This window comes from Homalodisca vitripennis, chromosome 2 (genome assembly GCF_021130785.1).
Source record: "Homalodisca vitripennis isolate AUS2020 chromosome 2, UT_GWSS_2.1, whole genome shotgun sequence".
Lineage (NCBI taxonomy): Eukaryota > Metazoa > Arthropoda > Insecta > Hemiptera > Cicadellidae > Homalodisca > Homalodisca vitripennis.
Genome location: NC_060208.1, coordinates 3,075,102 through 3,093,550, shown reverse-complemented (window position 1 = coordinate 3,093,550; position 18,449 = coordinate 3,075,102). Strand labels below are relative to the sequence as shown.

General features: G+C 32.8%; 2 protein-coding genes across 6 annotated transcripts in view; one reads left to right on the top strand and one right to left on the bottom strand.

Annotated features, from left to right (window-relative positions):
• Positions 1 to 11,872, bottom strand: part of LOC124356051 (equilibrative nucleoside transporter 4) — a 65,005-nt gene extending 53,133 nt beyond the window's left edge. Inside the window, exons 1-3 of the mRNA XM_046807213.1 lie at positions 11,703 to 11,872; positions 6,640 to 6,794; positions 5,678 to 5,806 (exon numbers count right to left, since the gene is read on the bottom strand). Coding sequence (XP_046663169.1) covers positions 5,678 to 5,806; positions 6,640 to 6,794; positions 11,703 to 11,872 — 454 coding nt within the window. The remainder of the gene's footprint in view (positions 1 to 5,677; positions 5,807 to 6,639; positions 6,795 to 11,702) is intronic.
• Positions 11,873 to 14,200: 2,328 nt separating this feature from the next.
• LOC124356050 (WW domain-binding protein 2) overlaps positions 14,201 to 18,449 on the top strand; it is a 66,174-nt gene continuing 61,925 nt past the window's right edge. For 2 of the 5 annotated variants that reach the window (XM_046807212.1, XM_046807208.1), the window contains exon 1: positions 14,201 to 14,369. In XM_046807212.1, the coding sequence (XP_046663168.1) occupies positions 14,314 to 14,369 (56 nt within the window). In that variant the 5' untranslated portion in view covers positions 14,201 to 14,313. The remainder of the gene's footprint in view (positions 14,370 to 18,449) is intronic. The other 3 variants (XM_046807209.1, XM_046807210.1, XM_046807211.1) reach the window with 3 other exon arrangements.

The window sequence follows — 18,449 nt, the reverse complement described above, 5'->3', positions numbered from 1 at the left end:
CTCCTTAATATAAAATATTCTTCAAGTTTGAGTATTGTAAAACATTTGTAAAGTGGCTCTGCCATTGGATGAATAAATATATAAAGATTATCTTTTTCTAATTTTCCAGAACATTGAAAACAAAAAGATTTCTTTAATAAAGAATTAATAACGTACTCATTCAGTTTGAAGATTTTTGGAGCCATTTGTTTCTCTTGTCGAAGAACCTGAATTAGTTTTGAATTATTGAGAAAGAACTGTTAGTAGATAATAGACAAATGACGATAGACAATTTATTTATTGACGTATTCAATTGAGAGTAGTACATATTATGTTTCTAATTAAATTAAATTATTTAGTAATTCATTTTCTGAATAAATGGTCTTTCTTGTAGTCAGTTGGTCATTACATTTCTAAGACCTTTTGATGGTTCTTTTCTTAGAGGTTCTGGAAGTTTATTGAAGTAAAGAGCTTCTTTGTATGACGGCTTCTTTTCAGAGAGACTCAGGTGGTGGACTGGAAGAGTAAAGTTTAAAGCATTACGAGTGTGATGCTGGTGGAAGTCTCTGTTTCTGGTTTGTCCTGAGTTGATAGCATGCAGGATCACTGCTTGAATATAGAGGTTTACTATAGTGAGGATCTTCAGTTGTTTGAATGCTTCCCGACAGCTTTCTTGGAGTCCTGCTAGGCATCTTATTGCTCAATTTTACTGTTTGAGGACTCTCTCCATGTTGCATTTGGTGGCACCTCCCCATACAGCTATGCTGTATCTGAGATGTGACGCAAACAATGAAAAATAAGCAATTTTAGCTGAGCCTTTCTGCTGATTTGTTTTATTCTACGTATTACATAGATGCTGGTGCTTAGTTTTTTGCAAAGCTGTTTGATGTGTGGTTTCCAGGTTAAGTGTTTATCAATTAGTATACCAAGGTGTTTTGTTTGATTTTTTGGTTCTAGGTTGGGGGTTGGAAAATTTGTGTTTTGTAGAAAAATTTATTTGGCCGGTTTTACTATTGTTCAATACCAAATTGTTTGAATGGCAATACTGTTTAGTTGGGTTTAAAGTGGTGATTAGATTTCCAGAAAGTTCTTGACTACTTTATTTGTTGGCTATTGTAATGACAGTGTCATCTGCATACATAACTGTGTGACAGAGGCATCCCAAGTAATTGGGCAGATAATTAGTGAGAAGCAGGAATAAGACTGGTCTCAGTACCGATCCTTGTTGCACTCCCAGTTGTACATTAGTAGCTTGTGATTGGGCTTTTTGTAATAAGTTGTTCTTGGTGTAGTGAATTTCTACTGTTTCCTGTCATTTAGTAACTTCAGAAACAGTCTGCTGTCTTTCCTTTTATACCCAAGTTCTTTAGTTTTTAATGAGTACTTTGTGGTTTAGACAGCCAAATGATTTTGTAAAATCAATGAATAGACTGGTAGCAATGCAGCCTTCTTCTAATTGGTCTATGATATGTTCTACAAGTTGTATTAGGGCTGTGGTTGTGGATCCACCTTTTATAAATCCATGTTGATTATTAGTTAAGAGGTTATTGTGTTCAAGATGTTCCATTAGTCTTTCCAAAACAACTTTTTCAATGATTTTTGAAAATGTAGATATTAGTGAAATGGGTCTGTAGCTAAACATGTCAGTGGTGGGTCCTTTTTACATTTTGGGTATATTTGCCTATTTTTAGTTTGGTAGGAAAAATTTCCTGTTGTAGTGATTTGTTTACAATGTGAGTAAGGGGACCGGATAGTTCTTTTTTACAAATTTTAGTTAATTTTGATGAGATTTCGTCTGTGCCTGAAGAGGTTTTTGACTTTAAAGAATCTATTGCCTTCTCTGTTTCATTTATTGTTGTCTGTTTAAATTGGAAAGAATTGTTTATAAGTGGTGGTGGATCCTGTTGTGTGGGGTTCGTAATATTTAAGTGATTGTTTTGGAGGGTTGCATAATGTGCTATGGACGAAACATAGTTGTTAAGGCAATTTGCTATTTCTATAGGGTCATGTATTATTTTACCCTCTTTGTGGAGATAAATTTGATTGTTTGAATTATGTCTGTCTGTCTTTTCACTATTTATTATCTGCCAGAGGGCCTTAGGTTTGTTTTCTGCATTGCTTATATGTGCTGCTGTAGATTCTTTTCTGAGGGTTTTAAGCTTCATGTCATAATCCTTTTTCCTGTTTGCTGTCTCTGTTTTGTCCACAGTGAGTCCGGTGCATTGTTCTTTTTCTAATGCTTGAATGTACCTATCTTTAAGTCTTGTACACTTGTTGTCCCAGATTTGGTTCTTGTAGCGTTTATTCTTAAATGTTTTCAAAGGGCAGGAGCTGTCAAGAGCTGTTTGGATGGTATTATGAAATATATTAAAGGCTGCATTTGTGCTTTCTGTTTGATAGACAGTGTCCCATTTTTGTCTAGCTAGGGTTGATTTGAAACTTTCCATTGCATTGCTGTTGAAAATTCTCTTCATTGTTTTTGTTTCGGTAAAGCTATTTTTTTAGTTTTTTAATTGTTCTGTGTGATCTGAAAGGCCGTTCGAGATAACTGAAGTTTTTATTAGATTTGGGCTTACATACAGATCCAGTCTATTGATTTTGATGTTTCGTGTGTAATTCTTGTGGGTGGGAGTTGTATCCTTGTAATGTTAAATTAAGTGAGAAGTTCCTCTAGTTGAGTTTTGTCATTGTTTGCTTGTAGCGTAATAAATTTTTGTCAATCAATTTAAATACATAAAGCATATTCAGTTCAACAATAAAAATGTACTATAAACATAATAATATAATCGTGCAAAAAGTCAAAGCTGATTTGACTTGGCCATGAACTTAAGCACTAATTTATTACTGATGATATAAAAAAATCAGAACAAATCAAGTCAGTAAATATTTTAACTACAAGAGTATAAAAATAACTACTTCAATATAAAATGAGTATTTTAGTAATAAATAAATAAACGTCAATATTGAGGAAATTAAGACTTTTAAAAGCTCCTCAAATAAGAAGCACAGAATTACAATTACTCTAAGTTCAAGCGACAAGGCAGAAAAAAGAAACAAATCCAGGACAACGTAATAAGGACAGAGTTATGTTAATTACTCTTATAGAAAAGACATAGATGTAAATAAAAACAAATCTAGCTAACAGTCAAATTTTTGTACTTTCAAAGTTTATAACAGGGCCTCTGATCACTTCCAAAAAGTTATAAGAATTTGAAAAATTGGATGATTTTCTTGTGAAGAATTTTGAAGAAGCTCGAAAAATCTAATTATCCTTGACCAATAAAAATATTCTTCCTGCCTCTCTCCCGTCAAACAATGAGCACCTTGTAACACACGAAACTGAGACTTTAGACAATACTTTTTAGGGATTGGGCACAACCAGTTGGTACAGTGCATTTTGGCAAATCCAGAAAGATAATAAGTCCTCCTTTCAGTAAGAAAATATCTATATTCCAGCACACTGTAACATAATAATGATGATAGACTCAGTAACAAGATTGAATCATTATCATATTACCTCCAACTTTCAAAATTCATCTTCGCAAAATTGAACAACAGAGAGTCATGACGAAGTGCCTTCAGGGAGCTCAACTTGCTAACTCTACCAAGTTTGTATATTTTAGAGACTTCATTTTACTGTCGATTTCAGTGTATATTGACGCAGGGCAGTGATATACACAAATATGAGACAAGAGCTCGGGGGTGCTTTCGAGCCTGACAGCATAGAACGCATTTGAACGCCTCCCTTCTCAAGCTGGGATCAAATTCATTAACAATCTCGCTAAAACACTAAATTTAGAAACAAATCCAACAAAAATTTAAAACCTAATTAGAACACTACCTGGTGTCTTGTGCTTTTTACTCAGTTGGCGAGTTCATGGAGCACACTTGGGATTGATATTCGTGGTGGTGTTGCAATCCTGGGGGTCGATCCCACGAATTATGAATTTTGTTTTTTTTTTGTATGTGTATGAATGTGTGCCTGCGTGGAACTGTATGAAAAGTCGAGTGAATGGATTTAGTTTTTAAGATAAATACTGTAAAAAATTGGTATTATTGACTATTGCAATACAATGTAATATATATTGTCAACGCAATAAAATATATTCTATTCTATTCACAAATCCAGACACTATTATACTCACAGAGCATAGCTTTAATTCTAACACAATCAAAGCAGCACAACTCCCATACTATACTCTAGTAACCTCTTTCAGTAGAGAATATCACTCGATCTGTAAGAGATAAGCAGTGACCTCACAACAGTCACAAACTTCAGATGACAAAAAAACAACCACTTTATATGATTGAAGTCCTAGCTTGATTATGCATTGCCCATTTTATCTGACTGTCTTGATAATATTCCCCCGAACAATGATGATATATTTTGTATTGTGGGTGATTTCAATGCTCATATCCTGGACAAGAGAACAAAAGGAAAGACTTATGTTGGATGACATGCTCACTTCTTTTGACATAACTCGAATGGACCTTGAACTAGAATCACCAACACATTGATATCACTATTGACATTGTCTGCACAAAACCATAACTCCATAGCTGTAAAGGTAATCCACACAGGCCTATTTACACAGCTATATATTCCTTCAAAATGTGTTACTTCATCAACAAGAAGACATTTCAATTCTCAAAATATTGCAAGCTTCAAGAGAATTCTTGCTCTTCAGAGCTGGGACAGAGTGTACCAGTCAGAAGACAGGAGAAAGAGCTAAGAAGATCTGCTAATCTTATAGCAATAGAGTTAACAAAAGCAAAGTTATTAGGCAGACAATACATAATTATAGGTTCTCTAGAAAGAACCCTCGGCACATTGTATGGAACATAAACAGAGGGAGTGAGGTGATAGATGACACTGACATGACAGTCAGAAGCTTCAATGAGTACTTTACAACAATTGCTGTAGGGTCCTGGAACAACCATGTTACCAGACCTCACAATAAACTCTCTGTCATTTCTTCCACCTACTAATCATCACAAAGTTCTCACTACTATCTGCACCCTGAAATCTACTTATTCTGCTAGAGCAGATGAAATTTTCGCTATTCTTGTAAAATTTTGTGTGCTTCATCTATGCCACCCGATTGCCATCCCTTACAGGTAATACGGCAACCAACAACAGAAACTGTTGATTTTATGGCTGAACAAATATCCTTGACTTTCATATTCTGTAATTGTGAAGGGCTGCATACTGTATATTTTGTACGCTTTTCTCAAAAAAAGAAGTGGGCAAGAGTAACGCTGGCCAACTTGTTGATGAAGTACTTTTGGAGCAAGATGGTCTGCGTACCTACAACAGATATCTTGTGTTGCTAGCTCTGACATCTGCTTCAGCTAATCCTATCAGGCTAATCATGTTGATTAATAAATTTATTAAGGTCTAGAACCTGGGATGCTAGTTATTGAAATCAATAAGTTCTAATTAACTAATTTTATTGTAAAATATACCTATTAATTCATATGATTCAATTTCGCATACTACAGAAATCATCTAACTGTAAAAATAATATAATCCAAACATAAATTCATACAATTATACTTTAAAATGTCCTGTACACAATAAACGATTCTCACTCATATAAAATTTCTATAAATCTCCTTACTGTTATATTTTGTTAGTTTGTAGATAGAAAGGTTGTTTTTAGCCTAAAAGAATCAGAATATTAGGGTGTCTACTCACCAGTGCAACCCAGGGCTACGATAGCCACGGCAATCAGGTTGATGGTGTAGGAGGTGCTGGGTCCGAAGATGCCCCACCAGATCTCACAAGTAGCCACAAACAGCAGAGTGAAGAATGACACCACATAACCTGCACAAATTCAATGAAGCTGTCACAAACTTTGATACCTGTGCCGGGTACTTTCAGTTTGTGGTAACTTGTACTTACTCTTGGGACAGACGAGTATCCGGTACAAAGTATCTGCTACAGTAGTCCTTACGTGATCAGTTGTCACAGTAGTGACTGAGTTCCCCGAGCTCTGAGCAGTTCTGTGTTGTGTTAGTTTATTGTCATCAAGAAGCAACACTGCCCTGGGCACAGTCTGGCGATTTGCACGTTAATACGAGCAGTTACCGGTAAATTAACTAACCTCCTCAATTTATTCTGAGTTAAAAATTAAACGTTTTAAATAGCGGTTTAGAAAATTACACACTCAAGATAATGACTAAGAACTCCATAACGTGACCAGTGCCGAACTTTGTGAACTACCCAATCAAGAATAAAAGATAAGATGGTAATTTAATAAGAAAGTTATTTTCATACTATTATAAATTCTAAAATTAAATATTCGATTACAGTACAATTCTATATATTTTGTATAAACATTTGGTCTCAAACGAATCAGAAGCTTCCGAATTATGAATTTTCAAAGTTTCCTTTTTAGTTGAAAATCGCCAAAACCGGTATATGATACCTTAAGTCCTTATTGTCTTTGAAACAAAACCAAACCAGTTGAAAAAACTTTAAAAGTTTGTAAATAAAATTGAAATACTTTAACTCCAAAACGGCTGATAAATTAGATGAATTTAGCCTGAACTTGTAAAAAAGATGAACTACTTGGATTTTAGCCATTTTTAAGAATTACAATTTGTCTATTGTAATATATTAACTGAAAAGCAAAATACAAGGTAGGGCCTACTGACCAAAAGTGATGCGGGTGTTGAGAGAAAGTGTCTCCACTAAGATGTTATTGGCCAGCACTGCGAAGAATGCCATGACAATGTAGACCAGGGACATGTCAAACACGATGGTTGTGCCCGGATATTCACTCTGGAAGTAGTCTACTGCGATGATGAAACTGTAAACATTACAATGATGAAAATCAGTTATTCAATAACGTAATACAGTGAAAAATTGAGTTACTTCAGCTATTAGTACTATTGAGTTAATGTTGTAACTATAGTAACTCTAATCTATTTCTAGGTAATAAAATACAATTTGCAATAGTTTAATAGATATTTGAGGGCTTTTAATGTTTAATATACTATTATGGTTCGTTAATGATAAAATGGGCTTTTCTCTTAAAAATAAATTATAGATGTTGAAAGAACATGCCAAGAGGTTATCATGTTTGGCAAATACATGATAAACGCATGATGTTTTTAAAGAACATGATTTAAGTTTCAGGTGATTTATTACTGTGTGTTATTGGAAACCCACTTAGCTTATTCTAAGAACACCTCTTTGAAGTGTTACAAAACAGTCTATGCTGCATGCTTAAATGAGTGACATTCAATTCTTAAGAATTATTGGAAAATAATATTTAACAAAGAAATAATTGTTCTTGCAAAGTTCTTAATCATTTTTATCAAGTTTATTCCAAGAGCTTTTTGGTTACTTTCAGTCATTTATTGTTAGCAATCAGAAAGGCACATTGCAGTGAAGATTATGAGAATCTTCTGAGAGATAAAAAAATAAATACATTATTTAACATTATATGGGGAAAAGTTATTTTTAATCTTTGGGATGCCACTTTAAAATTTTGCTCCAGTTATCTAAAGCCAAGAAATATTTAATCCAAAATACAGAGTTTCAAATTTAAATTACTATAATTCAAGTTGAGTAATTTGATTTTGTTGTATTTAAGAATAAGAAGTGAGTCCCTTTAAAAATGATTTTAATATTTTTTATTATGTTGTTGCCTATACCCATGCAACATTTTAAAGTCTACCTTGAAATATATAGAAGACATTGGGTCTTTTGTATGGACTTACAAATCGTTAACATAAAAACTGTAAACACCATGAAATAATCTTTGCCTAAAACATAAACATACATAATGCAACCACCACAAAAGTATTTTCCCATACGTATCAAAGTTAATAGGTATTGAAATAGTTCATGTAATTTTAAAAAACTTGGGCAGTTGGAAGTGCAAGAATAAAATAAGGAGAGACAGTACATTGAGCAGTAACATGAAAATAATTGTTGATTGGAACCTACAGTCTATCCAGTTATCCTGGTTTCCAATCCACCCCATAGCTACTTAAAGTACATTTCAAAACATCTAATGTAAAACAGGGACATAACTCTTCCATTACACAATAGTTTATTTTTTAAAGAACATCCAATCAAATGGATGTTTGGTGTTTTTCTACATAATTACTGATGTCCGTTTGATCAGATGTTGGCTCCACGAGTTAATAATTATTTAACAGATTATGATCTCAGTTGTTCATTTACTATTCACTGCATCCAGAATTTAACTACAGAAATAAGAAATATATCGTTGCATTAAAAAGCCAAGATACTACTGAAAGCTCCGCCAAAACTGACTAATTTTTATAAAAATTTGTGATTTAAAAAATATAATGCCTTAGACTTACTACTGTAAATAGAAAAGAGGAAAATTCTGAATAAAAGTTTATAATATTTAATGGGTACGGTCCAATAAGCGGACCCGGTTTTTTATATCGAAATTGGCAAACGATATTACTTAATCATAACCATCGATATAATCAATCAATACTGATTAATTATTTTTAACAATTAACTTAAATAATCTATATGAACAGCTGTAAACACTTTCAAATAATACAATTAAGGTAATATTTTAAATTTCACATAAGTAACATTGTGTATTAAAAATGGCTGTCAATCTTAGGAAGCTTCACGAAATCGCTTTGAAAGACGATAAAACATGTTTTTTATGGCTTCAGAATGTTGGGTTAGTACCTAATAATCCAGTATGTGATATTTGTGGAAAGGTAACGAATGTAACTGTCAGAGGTGCAAACATGGTCGTATTCAGATGCAAGAAAGAAGGTAATGGTGGACACAACTTTAGTAAAAACGCACTGAAGAATACTTTTTTTGAAGGGTCAAAGTTCGGACTGCGCAATATTGTGACTTTAATGTACTTTTTTTCCAGAAATCAGACAAATTACGATTTTTTAATTCTTGAGTGTAGTTCTGATTTACACACTCCATCTAGAAGTATGATATCTGACTGGCTGTCGTTTTGCAGGGAAGTGTGTTTTGTTTGGATAGATGATAAGTTTAATAGGGAGGAAAAGCTTGGAGGTCCTGGAGTGGTGGTGGAAATTGACGAATGTAAAATTGGTAAACGCAAAAATAACAAAGGGAGGTTGGTAGAAGGAACCTGGATTCTAGGTTTAATAGAAACTATACCGGAAGGACAGAAACGTGGGGGTAGATATAGGATAGAGATTTGTCCTGAAAACAAACGAGATGCAAAAACTCTCATTCCTCTCGTACTAAAACACGTGCAACCTGGAACAACCATAGTTACAGATATGTGGAAAGCATATTTTGGACTAAGTGATTGTGGTTTTGTCCATTTTACTGTGAACCATAGTGAAAACTTTTTAAACCCAGCAACTGGTGCCAACACTCAGACAATTGAAAGTTCGTGGAGAGCCGTAAAACGTAGTTTAAGAACTGGTATAGCAGCCGACCTTCTTGCAGATCACCTCTGTGAATATTTATATAGAAGAGAGGTACGGTTTTCTGAAGAGGACTCATTCAACCATTTCTTAAAAGCTGTAAAAAATTGCTACCCAGGCGAAGACATGTAGCTAGTTCGACAAATTTCAGTTTCCTATTCTAATTATTTTTTTTGTTCTAATTTATTTTCTATTCCCAATGTTTGTTATCATTTCTTTATTATTTATGGTTTTGCTGTTTGATTGTTCTCGTTCTGTTTCATTTAGTTAAAGTTATTTTTTTGTTCTAATTTATTTTCTATTCCCAATGTTTGTTATCATTTCTTTATTATTTATGGTTTTGCTGTTTGATTGTTCTCGTTCTGTTTCATTTAGTTAAAGTTATGAGTTTCCCTGATTTTGATGTTCATTTATTATTTGTTACATAATTAAATTCACATTTTAATTTAAAACATATGATTGTTACTACTTTTATATCGGTTGATAGTCTATGATTCGATATGCGAATATTAGGTATCGAATATTAGGTATCGATGATTATATTCTTCGATATAAAAAACCGGGTCCGCTTATTGGACCGTACCCTATTTAATTAGTAATTTATTAATCAATAACAAATTAACTTAATACTATGTATAACCTTAGAAATATCCAAATAATTTGTAAATTTAGAAAATTTAATTAACATTTTTTATGTTATTATTTATACAATGTAATAGTTCATAAATTCACCTACTGTGTGTAAGTAATGTATATACAATAACAACAACAAAACTGGACAGCAAAAATGTCTATTTTTAAACAAATTTTAATTGCTTTAAAATGTTTGACATTCAGAAAGTGTATTAAATAATCTGACTCTGATTGTTTATGTTCAAAATAGTATATATGATATGTAACAATACATAAGGCTATAATAGACCACTCTTAATATATTTAGTTGTTGTTCAATATTTACTTCTCAATGCATAAATACCAGAAGACACTTGAGTAGGCACGTTGATGTGTTCCTTAAGATTTAATTTAACACCAATAAAAATTCCTAAGAATTTTATACTATTCACTGTTTTGTTACTTCTAAAAATAACAACTTGAGTCCTGACTAGTTTATTAACATCTTAATAAATTTTAGGATACCTCTCAAAATCTTTAAAAATGTACTGCTTTGAAATATTGTGCAAGAAGTATTTTCATGACATCAACTGTTGAGTGAACCAATCTTTTCAATTATGAAATTAATTGTTAAATTAGTTGGCTATGCAGTTCAGTTCAAAATGAAGAAATTGTAATGATTAGGTGTAGCTCTTTTTATTTTAAGAATGGTGTTTCCGATAGAATAAATCTTGGTAAAATTATTAATTTTCAAAAACTTTTCATTCCGAACTTGTATTAAGATTTCTGGATGTCTATGAAGGATATTAGATCAGATCCAACTAATGTTGAAAATTGTATTTTCACCCATGTTTATGAAGACATTACTGAAATAATATTAGATTGAAGCGGCTCTCCATTACTACAAAGACAAAACCTTTATCAACAAAACTTTTCAGAAAAGTAATTTTCTGTAATTCTGTATTTAGTAAATAAATAAATCGGTATCAATTTACAATATCGTGACCATGGAAAGGTATGTTCATTTTTTTCCTGAAAACTACAATTCTTCCTGAAAACAATAGTGAAGAAAAAATTCGTCGGCAACGAAAATCAAAGGAGTTACGATTTTTTTAAATCCTCTGAAAACTCTGTTTTTGACAGTACCTCTGGCAATTTTACTGAAATGATGACGTTAATCCTGTCAACGATGCCTGCCCGCTGCGCACTGCTTGCTCTTTTAGAAAAAAAATTAACTCGAGCTTGCAAAAGTCGAATCCCAGATCACGTGATGCCCCTGATCCTTAACCCTCCAAGTGTTGTTCGACAAAATTTTGTCGGTTATTTTCCGTTTTTAACGCAATAATGCCCGAAAGGCATCAATATAATACAATAATATACTTTCCCCCCAGTTTATATGCACCTGTGATAATAATACTTGGCTATAAATGCCCAATCCATGAAAAAAAGTCCATTTTTCATGGTCACGGTATTGTAAATAAATACCAATAAATCTAAATTAATGTTAATTCCACCTTCAAAAATAAAAAGATGTATTGTCATGAGTTGTATACATTTATAAAGTTTATTTCAATGTTTATATAATATTATTCAGTGACATGCATTTTTGGATTCTTATACATTTAAATTTAAGAAACACTAACCACAAAATGCTTTTTTAAATAACTTCAAAATAAACTGCCACCCACCTATTGTATGGTAGAAGGAATCCAACTCCTGCAAGCACCAGTGCTAAGTATATCCCATTGAATTTGTCTACTGGTGGTGATAGGTGACTGAATCCATTAGTAAATCTAAAGTCATTGGCACCGCGGGCTTTACCCAGCTGAATATATCCTCGACTTAAATTCTCATCCATTTTTGTAGCAATTATTTAAATTTTACAAGGTCACCATTCTTTAGATCTAACGTAGTTTTTGGGCACGGAAATTAAATATGTTGGAAAGATATCCATTAAATACACCGAATAAATCTAAAAATGCACTTGGATTCGAGATCATTGTTTATTAATAAATGCAAATCGAAGTCAAAGAGAAACCACTCAACGAAAAACAGTTATTTGTTTCCCGAGCAATTCCTTGGTATTCTAAATGACTTACAACCATACCGCACTCTCCATATATACAAGCACGCATGCTTTCAAGAAAATTCTCATTGATTCCTGCGCACAGTATTATCTACGCGCAACTCCGACGTTGAACAACTGAATAAGAGCAAGAGCAAAGGAAAAGGTACTGTATCGGAAATAGCTTACATGATAGTGGAAGGGGAAGGTTGTTCAAAGACCACTAAACAATCAAGATTACTTATCACTGCCACTACACGTATAAAATAATTATATTTGTGTGAGGTAAACATTATCATTTATTTAACACATTGCTCTAGTTAAAACATGTGAATATATGACTAGTGAGTAAAGCACGTTATATATATATATATATATATATATATTATATACTCATACATAGGCAAACCGTTAATACAAATAAGCAATGATACATTGTTAAAATAGACAACTTGCTTATATGTTATATATGGCTAACACAGATAACAAAGTAATAATAATAATATATTTATTGCATTTAAACCATTTCTGACATTGTATTACAATCGTCAACTTTAACACATTTTGTAAAAAAACCATGTACACGTTTTCACAGAGACACATCCATTCCGACATCAGATCCTGCTGCTGAATTTTGATTTTAAATTTCCCAGCGGCTCATTATTAATTCTTCAACAGAGTAAAAGCTTTAGACACCAGAAGGCGCTTGAGATGAGTTTTAGATTTATTTGTGTTGTTTTAATTTTTTACACTTTCAGGGAGCCTGTTGGTTAGTCTGACACCAACTTGTTGCGGGAGGTGTTGAGACAACATCAGTCTGTGTTGCTGTGTTCTGAAGTTGTCCCTGCCTCTGATTTCATATTGGTGAACTTCTCTGCCACGAACCAAGACACACTTGGAGAAGCATTACATGATCACCTCAGAAATATAGAGGCAGGGTAAAGTCAGCCATCCCAACTCCCTGAAAGATTCCTATCACGACTCTCTAAAGTTTAACTTTCCAATTACTCTTACAGTTTTTTTTAGTTTAAAAACTCGCTCCATTTTGCTTTTGGAACAACCTCCCCAAAGTTTTAATCCATACGCTAAATGTGCATAGATAAGGCCATAATAAGCCATCTTTAAGACTCTTGGGACTTTAAGAACATTGCTAGTTTTCGCAAGGCATGTATGCCTTTATATGCCAATATCCCGCCATACTCCACCTCATTTTTTGAAAATCATTTAAAATATTCAGCAGTAATTCTTTTTAACAGTCTTCCATTAAGCTTAAGATTAGTCCAAGATTACACAGTTTTTAGAAAAAAATTGAAATGGTTGTTGATCGAGAAGGCTTACTATTCTGTTAAGGACTTTTTAGCTGATAAGATAGTGTAAACTTGAAAAAGTAAAATTATTTTATCGAGAGACATTATTATATTTTGTTATGATTTGTTGACTTGGCATATACTTATTTTACAAGGTCACCATTCTTTAGATCTAACGTAGTTTTTGGGCACGGAAATTAAATATGTTGGAAAGATATCCATTAAATACACCGAATAAATCTAAAAATGCACTTGGATTCGAGATCATTGTTTATTAATAAATGCAAATCGAAGTCAAAGAGAAACCACTCAACGAAAAACAGTTATTTGTTTCCCGAGCAATTCCTTGGTATTCTAAATGACTTACAACCATTTTAACCATGTTAACTCTGTCTACATGCTGAATAAAGAATTTGAATTTGAATTTGAATGCCTGAGGAAGCTTTAGCATATACGTTATCTAAATTATCGTTCCAGGTCAGTCCCTTATCAAGGAGCATTCCCAAAAAACGTCATGGAATTAGTTTCCTCTAAAAGGTCTTCATCAACAAAAACGGCAGGCTGCTCTGGATTTGGCTGTCGGAGAGAGAAATGGACAACATTTAATTTCGACTGGTTGGTTTTCAAGTTTATTTGGAAAAGAGCTGTATCACTGAATTTAATTCTGTGAATGATGTGATATCCAAATCTTTAAGAGATTTATTTTTGAAGCATATCTCAAACCTCTTTGCATTCCTTGCTGTAACTAAAGTTTTTACGTCATTTTGCAGAAACCTCAATCAGCTGATGTACAGCTTTCATCAAGTAGGAATTCAAAGAATTGTCATTTTTGTCAAAACCGAAAAAGAGTCAGAACGAACTCTATTTGCTTGGTTCAGTGAGTGCTCGTGTTGTGCAATAGGATAAATTGTATGTCAGCTTAACAAAATGTCTTTAAATACAGCTCATGCAAACGGAGGTGTTTTGATTCATGCAGGAGAATGGTGAGTAGCACAGATGTGAATTTCAAAAGTATTACACATTGCTGTGAAGCTTCTAGAACAATCATAACCTCAGACTTGCTTCTGATTTTATGTAACTCCATAACTGAACACGTAGTTTCTTGTACAGTAGGATTCTTACTAGGCCTCTTCAATTAGTGCAAACCACTACTTAATTTATTACTCTTTAAATTATTACAGTCTAATTTTTATCAAGGAAAAGATTTAGTCAGTGTCAATTGAGTCAGCAATAACACTAAATTTTTTTCAGATTCGTTATCATTTCATTTTATAATAATGGATTTGAAGGAATCTTTTGTTGATTTATACTATACAATATCTGTTTTATAATTAAAGAAAATTCAGTTCTCTAACTACTAGACAATCTCCAATTATAACTGATATTCTTGCAGAGAAGGGGTGATCTGCAACATTGCTAAAATTGCTAGTAAATAGATAACAATGATATTGAAATGAAATGAAAAGTGCCTTAGGTAGGGTATGATAAGCGAACCCGGTATTTTATATCGAAATTAGCAAATGATATTATTTAATCACAACCATCGATATAATCAATCAATAGGTACTGATTAATTATTTTGAACAGTTAACTTTAATAATCTATATCAACAGCTGTAAACACTGTCAAATAATACATGTATGGTAATATTTCAATTTTACATAATAACATTTATTAATAAAAAATGGCAGTCAATTTTAGAAAACTACACACCATTGCTTTAAAAAATGATAAGACATGTTTTTATTGGCTTCAACATGTTGGACTCGTACCGAAAATCCCATTATGTGAAATTTGTGGGAAAGAAACAACATTAACTCTGAGAGGAGCAAATATGGTCGTCTTCAGTTTTCATAATTTTGGTTATAATAATTTGTTTGATCACTGTAAATATTAAATTCATATTTAAATTTAGGGTAGGGTCCAATAAGCGGACCCGGTTTTTTATATCGAAGAATATAATTATCGATGCCTAATATTCGCATATTGAATCATAGACTATCAATCGATATAAAAGTAATAACAATCATATGTTTTAAATTAAAATGTGAATTTAATGATGTAACAAATAACCTTTACCATTACCTTCTTTTTTGCATCTGAAGACGACCATGTTAGCTCCTGTGACAGTTACATTTGTTACCTTTCCACAAATATCACATAATGGATTCTTAGGTACTAACCATAGATTACAATAAGACCAAATAGATGGGCTATGCCTATCTTGCCAACATTGGGGTAGGTGAAGCCAGGTCCGCCATGTTGTCGTGCGATAGAAACTCAAAACTACGCTCCGATTAGTGTAAAAATGCAGTTCTCCCGTTTCAATCAACTCGTGATCTACCCTACTTAGAATAAAGAAAATACTTTGAAACTTCGTATGAGTGTAGTCAATAAGCTATGGATGCCTGTGGTATCATTCAAATGTTCAAAAAATTTAGTTTTGCAATTTAAATAATTAATTAAATTTGAGAATTATGTTTACATTTTAAAACTTGACATAAAAAAGTTAGTCGGCTGCTACTTTTGCCGTTTTTTGGTCAGGCAAGATTAAAAACGGTGGAAAATGTTGTTAAATAGTTGAAGTTTTCGGAACATATTTTCTTTTTTAATTAGCTCTTATGGATTGGCCAGAAAGTTATTGTTTGTGAGACGTTAGTTTACGAGTGCCGTGACCGCTTAGAGCTCAACGCTCCGTGCGGTCCGTGCCGGGCCATCTTTTTCCTCGTATTGTACATTATAGCATATTATAAAAAGTGAGTAGAACACGCTTTATTTGTACTTGTTTACAGTAATTACTTCAAATAAAATCACATAAGTTATGTAATTAATGAAGGAATTCAATCTGAGTCAATACTCTAAACAAGTATAACTAAGAGTTTATTTGCTATTTATTTTTTGCATATAACCTATACTATAATATGAGCAAAGTTTGTATATGCGGGTAAATTATTAGATGAGGGAAACATGACTTTAAACCTTATAATCCTTCAGCTCAAAATATCCCAAAACACAATATCTAAAGTTTATGTTTACATATTTTAACAAAGTGTATAAAGGTTTAATAAAATATTTTGTTAAGTCTGTAAACATTTATTGTACAATTAGTAAGGCAATAAGTAAGATTTATAGATTAATTATAATAAAGTATGGAAAATTACTTAAACGTAAAATAAAATATAGTTTCAACTTTACAACTCAGTTAATTGTAACTAATCTGTAATACTCAGTTGAGAAGAGAAGGAACTTTTAAGTCATATATTATAAATGTTAGTTTATTGACCTTTTTCAATTGAAATTGCGCTAAAAAGAAAGAAAATATAGAAATAGATTTGTTTTTAGGTGACCATTTCCAACCATGATGACAAACAAAACAAAAGACAAAAAATGCAATACAATTGAAAAACTTTAACACTTTAAAATTCAATGGACCAACTATTGCCCCATGAACGTAACTGTTTTCAAGAGATAATTTCTAAGTTTGGTTTTGTGTATTGATTCATTGAATTTCTTTGAAAAATGGTGTAGTCTCAACTTAAAATATTTCTTAGCTATTGCCTTTATAAGAAGTACAAAATGGCTTTGTTCGGGGCCATTGTCAAGGAAATGGTCCCCTGGAAACAAATCCATTCCTATACATTTCTTCATTACTGATGACGTCATCTTTTCAGTTAAATTTTTGATTGAAGTGGTGTCTCCTTTGTTCAAATTAAACTTAACAACAGACTCGGCAATTAAACAGAGCTTTTCTACAGCCTCTGACAGTTGCACTAAACCCCCCCCTATTTTTACATTTAACCAAACTCAATGTTTTGTTCAGAATCAATGTGTTTCCTGTTTCCGTCTCATGTAGCTCTTTATGAAGTAGAATTATTTTAAAGGCACCAGTGAACTCTCTGCATGATGGGTTGTTGTTGAAGCCTCCACGAGAACGAATGTACCCGAACAGTCTTTCTAGGTGATCTTGTAAACTGGAAAGTACATAAGTTTACAATCATTGGCCTGTACATACTCTTTGTATAGCAGGTGGCTACAGTAAGCTCGACATGGGCGAAGTGAAGAGCGGGGGTGCAAGGCGACGCTCCTCAGTAGGGTGACTCACGCCCGCGCCGCCATATTGTTGAGTATTAGCCGCTCCGCAGTGGCTTCACCTGCGAGCACCCGATGTCCTATCTATTGGTCTTATTGTAATCTATGGTACTAACCCAACATTCTGAAGCCATAAAAAACATGTTTTATCGTCTTTTAAAGCAATTTCGTGAAGCTTCCTAAGATTGACAGCCATTTTTAACCCTTTTACTGCCGGCCATTTTTTTATCGTACCAGTCAAAATTGCCAAGGGGGAAAATCGCTGTTGTGCATTCATTTACAAAAAATGCTGTATCTTTTTTATTTTTCATTAGATTTGCATTAATTTTTACTTTATTTACTCGTATTTAAATGCTGTTTTTCAAGTAATAAAAAGAAATTTTAATTTGAAACAAACTCATTATTTAATTTTAAAAATTATGTAAATAAAAAATAAATAAAAAAATAAAAATTGTGTTTGGCATCTGATAATTTATTTTAAAAATTATACTAAAATTTTGAGCATGATATCATTATAAACTAGAGCAATTGCTTAGAACATATACCAAATTTGAAGGTGCTACCTTGAAACATAGCTGCACTATGAGGATTTTCCCAAAACTGGTAGGCCTCCTCTAGGCCTACCAGTGGAAGTTGAAGGTAAACTTATCTGTGCCACATCCCCCTCACTATCTAATAACTCCTCATTATCTGATGGTAAGATAAAGTCAGGATCGTCATCAGTGTCATCCACATCACTTTGATTGTCATCAATAGCCCTAACACTAATATCAGAATCGTTCTCGGCATCTGAATCTGACAAATTCTGAAGGAAATTGTCACTCAGTTCGTCTTGCACTTGTACACCACCATCGATTAGACTGTTAATTATTGTTCCCTCACTCACAGGAGAGTTAGATGTAACTCTTTTACTCATTTTATCCTTGATCAACAAAAGTAACACTTCAAAAAACTTTCGATAACATTGTAAACAA